At 39.2% G+C, this 6,137-nt stretch overlaps 1 protein-coding gene across 1 annotated transcript; it reads left to right on the top strand.

Annotated features, from left to right (window-relative positions):
• Nucleotides 1-1,436: 1,436 nt before the first annotated feature.
• Nucleotides 1,437-1,935, top strand: LOC106093932 (larval cuticle protein 65Ag1-like). The gene is made up of 2 exons (XM_013261095.2): nucleotides 1,437-1,576; nucleotides 1,670-1,935. Exons 1-2 carry the CDS (start codon nucleotides 1,464-1,466, stop codon nucleotides 1,857-1,859), a joined length of 303 nt encoding a protein of 100 aa, XP_013116549.1. The 5' UTR covers nucleotides 1,437-1,463; the 3' UTR covers nucleotides 1,860-1,935.
• The last annotated feature ends 4,202 nt before the right edge of the window (nucleotides 1,936-6,137 follow it).

Here is a 6,137-nt window from a genome sequence, read left to right as displayed (position 1 = left end):
AAACTTTTGGACCACCTTGTATTTAGTATTCCACTATGTGGAAAAAGAAACTATAAAATCTATTAATTTAGTAAATAGTCAATGGCAGATTAATACAAATTAGACTTAACACAAGAACAAAACAAAAAAAAAAAATACATAAAATCAAACGACGACGTCAAAAACAAAATCGAAAAAAAGAACTAACAAAAATGGAATATTTCAAGGTCATGCCGGTCGTACTACCATTGGAGGCGGCAGCAGCAGCAGAAACAGAAACTGCTACTAGCAGTGGTCATCACCCGTGGTGTTGTTTTGTGTTTAGTTTAGCTTAAAAACTTTTAGGCCGTTAATTAATTCATGTGAAATGTTAAGAAAAAAAAATAGCAAGAGTCCAAGAATCAAAGACCACAACGAAAGAAACTGGTTGGGGCATAAAGCATAACCAGCCAGCATGGAGGGAAAATTATTTAAAAATCCATGCGATTATTTTTTGCCTCTTGGGCACATCTGGATAGGGAAATAAAGATGCTTGAAGAAAAAACACCCTCTTCCTGATAAGCAAGCATCAGCAACACCATCATGCTTACGATTAGTACATGATGCTCTCATTGCTTAGCTCTTATCGTCAGAGGTGGGGGATGACGCAGATAATCTGCCTGATTAAAATGGTTAATAACCATGATGATGATGATGCGGCGCTTGGTTCTGTTGGCTTGGACGCCAACCAAATTGGGCCTAGTTGCTACTTTAACGAGATCACTTTTTTGTGTTTTTTTTTTGTTTTGTCCAAAAACACAGATGGGGTCCGGTCAGACTTGTCTTGTGTGTGGAGGAAGATGACCTTTGTGTGACCAAAACGAAAACAAGAAGATTGCATTTCAATCCTACGATGTTTTTGTTTTTCATTGAAGCACACGTGCGTCTGCGCATATTCTCAGTACAAGTTTTCTGGGCCTTTTCTTTGAGGTACGATCTTGTAGTACGGGTTTTTGTTGCTTTGGAGTTTGTTTTAACTAAAATTATGCCTATGAGCCATAAAAAAAAGTTCGATGATGTTACCATTTTTGCACGCATTTTCTTCATTGGCCATAGCGGTTGCTGGCTGCTGCCGTTTGGTGTGAGGCAGCCTTATTATCGAGCTGCTTGGTCGTTGGTTGGTTGGTTGGTCAGTTAGGTTCTGGTTACTTATTTATGCTGGCTGGGCCTAAACTTTATTGTTGAATATTGATGAGGTCTCCTCCTGGGTGATGTTGTTGTTGATGTTGTTTTAGATACTAAATTCACTTGTGTGGATTCTTACATTTGGTTTTGTTTCTAGATTTAAATCTAATTTCAATACTGAAACATTTATGTAAATGGCCACTTTGAAATTTCGGATGAGTATAAATGGTCAAGGCAGTTCTAGGTTTGGCATCATTCAACTGTAGCAACTCTTCTTGTAAGCCACGCACCAACAATCCCCTCCCAAACCAAGAATCAAAATGAAATTCCTCATTGTCTTCGTTGCCCTCTTCGCCGTTGCCTTGGCCGCACCCGCCGAAGTTGAAATCGTCAGAAGCGAATCCGATGTTGGACCCGAAAACTTCAACTTTGCGTAAGTATTTGACAATAAGGGGAAAAAGCTTGGGAAGTTTGGCTAACGATTACTTCAAATACTAATCCCATTTCCTTTCTTTGCTCTTTGCAGTTGGGAAACCAGCGATGGTGCTAAAGCCGAAGCTCAAGGTCAATTGAAGAACGCTGGCTCCGAACAAGAAGCTATCTCCGTCAAGGGCTCCTACAGCTTCGTTGCTGATGATGGCCAAACCTACACCGTCGAATACGTCGCCGATGAGAACGGTTTCCAACCCTCCGGTGCCCATTTGCCCGTTGCCTAAGAAGTTGTTAGCAGATTGTTAATGAATCCAAATCTTACCTCGCTTCCTAAAATCCTATAATCCCCCAACCCAAATCCCTCCTTTGGAATCCTTCGACTACCTATCCTTCCCTCCCAATTCCCAATCCCGTTACAAAATCTCCCTCTACTTTTGGCAACATTTGCCGAAGGTAGAAAATTCCCAAGTGTCAAAGTTGTTATTGCAAAAAAAAAAAATAGGATAAGTAAAAAGTTTTTTTTTTATGAAAATACAGAAAAAAATTGAATTGAAAATTTAAAATTTTTGTGTTTTGACTTACATTAGCATGTGTCTCACTATCATTGATAATGAGTTAGATAGACCCAACCATCATTCTTCGCTTTATAGATTCTTTCAAACAATACAAAGATGACACCAAAACATTCAAGTCCAACTTTTTTTTTTAATAACATTTTAAATTAAATTTCAGGCGAGTTTGTTCATCGCAATCGTCGACTTTCATTCTCCTGTTACTAATTCAAATAGCTAGAAAGTGAGTTCTACGCATGGATCCCTACTGCTGGTGTCATTTGAAATACCTTGGATTGGCAACGTCCTGCCAATCTCATCTATCTAGAGTTGGCGTTGTCCTACCTGCCTATTTGCAAATCGTTAGGAGGACTAACGCTTCCTAAAACAAACGACAATTAATGACCATTGATAGAAAATTGAAGTCGAAGGCCCGCATTCTGCTGTTTGCTACTTGAAATGGGGACTATTTTCAATGCTGGTTCATGTGATCGTCAAATAGTAGGTAGGGTCGATTTCGACACATGCTTTGGTTGTAAGGTCGAATGATGAAGAACAACTAAAAGCGTGCCAATGCAATATTTGATGATGTCCGGATGAAAAATGCTACTTTTATCTTGCACCAGGGATTCGGAGCGGAGCGAACCGCGCCTATTTTTACCGGAGCGGGAGCGAAATTTTATGAATCCGGAGCGGAGCGGTTTCCAATATCCACACCCGCTCCGTTTCAAGAAAAAATAAAAATCTTTAACATACAAAATTTTTGGTTTACGGACTTGTTATTTTGGTGAATTAAAACAAGCAAAAAGGCATTTTTCGGCCGGGCCGAACTTTGGATACCCACCACCTCGGGTATATACGTAAACTACCTTTCGTCAAATTCCGGTGAAAAATTCATACCTTATGCCCCATAGCAGCTATATCGAAATATGTTCCGATTTGCTCCAAATACTAATAAGTACAAGTCATTGCTCAATTGTCTATAACAAAATATTGATCTTTTTATAAGCTTTTTCTAAAAATATGTCGATCTGAACCATATACGACACGAATGTCGAAAAGCCTAACATAAGACACTGTGTCAAATTTCAGTGAAATGCGCCTCTTAAGGGCCCAAAACCTTAAATCGAAATATCGACCTATATGGCAGCTATATTCATATCTGAACTGATCTGAGCCAAATTAAAGTAGGATGTCGAAGGGCCTACTCATTGTCCCTAATTTCGGCGACATCGGACAATAAATACGCCCTTTATAGGCCCAAAACCTTAAATAGAGAGATCGGTTTATATGTCACCTATACGCAAATCTTCATTGATCTACGCCAAATTGCAGAAATATGTCGAGGGGAGTATCTTAACTCACTGTCAAAAATTTCGACGACATTGGACAATAAGTGCGCCTTTTATGGGCCCAAAACATTAAATCGAGAGATCGATCTATATGGCAGCTATATTCACATCTGAACTGATCTGAGCCAAATAAAAGAAGGATGTCGAAGTGCCTAACACAACTTACTGTCCAAAATTTCGTCGACATTGGACAATAAATGCGCCTTTTATTGGCCCAAAAGCCTTAAATCGGGACATCGGTCTATATGACATCTATATCCAAAACTGAATCGATCTGTGTCAAATAAAAGAAGCATTTCGAAGGGCCCAACACAACTCTCTGTCCCAAATGTCGTCAACATCGGACAATAAATGCGCCTTTCATGGACCCAAAACCTGGAATCGAGAAATCTGTCTATATGGCAGCTATATTCAAATCTGAACCGATCTGAACCAAATCGAAGAAGGATATCGAGGGGCTTAACACAAGCCACTGTCTTAAATTTCGGCGATATCGGACAATAAATACGCCTTTTATGGGCCCAAAACCTCAAATAGAGAAATCGGACTATATGGCAGCTATATGCAAATCTTGATCGATCTAGACCAAATTGCAGAGGTATGTCCCAAATTTCTATCTTTCATCCGATATGGATTTTTAAGGCTGTAGAAGCCACAATTTTCGTCCGATCTTCACAATATTTGGCATTGGGTATTTTATTTGAGGTTTACATATGTGTGCAAAATTTCATAAAAATTGGTTCAGATTTAGATATAGCTCCCATATATATCTTTCATCCGACATGGACTTTTATGGCTGTTGAAGCCACAGTTTTAGTCCGATGTTTACCAAATTTGGTGTGGAGACGTTTTGTGAAGTCTCAATGTATGTGCAATATTTCTTAAAAATTGGTCCAGATTTAGATATAGCTCCCATATATATCTTTCATCCGATTTGGCTTTTTAATGCTGTAAAAGCCACAATTTTGGTCCGATCTTTAAAAAATTTTGCATGAGGCGCTTTATTTGACGTCTCCATATGTGTGCAAAATTTCATAAAAATTGGTTCAGATTTAGATATAGCTACCATATATATCTTTCATCCGACATGGCCTCTTAAGGCTGTAGAATCCACAATTTTCGCCCGATTTTACATGAGACGTTTAAATTGACGTTACAATACGTGCGCAAAATTTCATTAAAATCAGTCCTAATTTAGATATAGCTCCAATGTGTATATCTTATCCGATATGGACTTTTAAGGCAGTAAAAAGCACCATCATTATAACTCCCATAAATTTTATCCGCTATGGCCTTTTAAAAATGTGGAAATCCAAATATATTGTCCTATGGTAGGAAAATCTTACAAAATCCTAAATTGATATCAATTGGTATCCAAATTAAAGTCTGACTAGTTAATTCTACGGTAGGTGTAGGGTATTATATAGTCGACTCGGCCCAACTTTTGCCTTTCCCTACTGGTTAAAACTTGGTTAGGAATTGCTTCCGCATATGCTTAGAAAGTACAATCGGGTTAAGTGATTATATAGGAGCAATAGACAAGGATTCAGACCATACTTTGCATGGATTTTGGAGGTTATAGGAGAAATTATTCTGCAAAATTTCGGTCAAATCAAATACTAATTACGCCCTCTTTCGGGCAGTCATATCGGGAGATCGGAAGGAAATGCAAAATTTCACCCAAATCGGATACAAATTGCGTCCTCTAGGGGCTCAAGAAGTAAAATCGGGAGATCGGTTTATATGGGGGCTATAAACGGTTACGGACCAATTGAGACTATGTTTTACTTTAATGTTGGAGATCATAAATGAAACCGGTTTTCACAATTTTAGACAAATCGGATAAGAATTGCCACTCCAGAGGCTCAATAAATCAATTCAGGAGATCGGTTTATATGGGGCTTTATCAGGATATAGCACGATATAGAGGGCAGTCAAGAATACATATAATCGGAGTTGAATATTTCTTGATGTTTTAAACGTAATGACAAAATTAATATATCGCTTCATAAGGCACAGCGTGTGTATAAGAAGAAAATAAGAAAATAAATGGTCAATTAAAAAGTAACGGAATCTTGGAATAATGAGGTCGATCGAAGGTTTATAATTACGGAATTTATGGTGAAGGAATCCTTGAGGAGCTTCAAACCATGTGAGTCTCACGGACCTGATGGAATATTTCTGGCTTTACAACAGAACGAGGCCGACTATCTGGCGCCTCATCTGGCCAATATTTTATTTACATACTCCGAAAGCCTTGCACATACTCCGAAAGCCTGGCAGGAGGTAAGGGTGGTGTTTATACCCAAACCCGGCAAGGTAAGTTATGCGCCACCAAAGGCCTACAGACCCATAAGCCTTACGTCCTTTCTACTCAAAACCATGGAACGTAATGTGGACACCATGATAAAGAGTAGGACATGCAGCGAACAGCTCAAATACAAACAGCATGCCTATGTCAAGGGAAGGTTGGTGGAGACTGCCCTGCACGAGGTTGTGCATAAAATACAATAGAAGAATCCTTTGATGCCAAACGTACGACCTGACGGTACGCATTGACATGGAGGGGGCTTTTAACAATGCGCGGACCGACACTCTGATCCAATCCTTAGACCAGTGCTGGGTGGACCCGGTCCTAAGAGACTGGATTAACCATATG

The sequence above is a fragment of the Stomoxys calcitrans genome, chromosome 1 (assembly GCF_963082655.1).
Source record: "Stomoxys calcitrans chromosome 1, idStoCalc2.1, whole genome shotgun sequence".
Lineage (NCBI taxonomy): Eukaryota > Metazoa > Arthropoda > Insecta > Diptera > Muscidae > Stomoxys > Stomoxys calcitrans.
The sequence above is the reverse complement of the archived record's forward strand: the minus strand, read 5'-3'. Positions and strand labels throughout refer to the sequence as shown.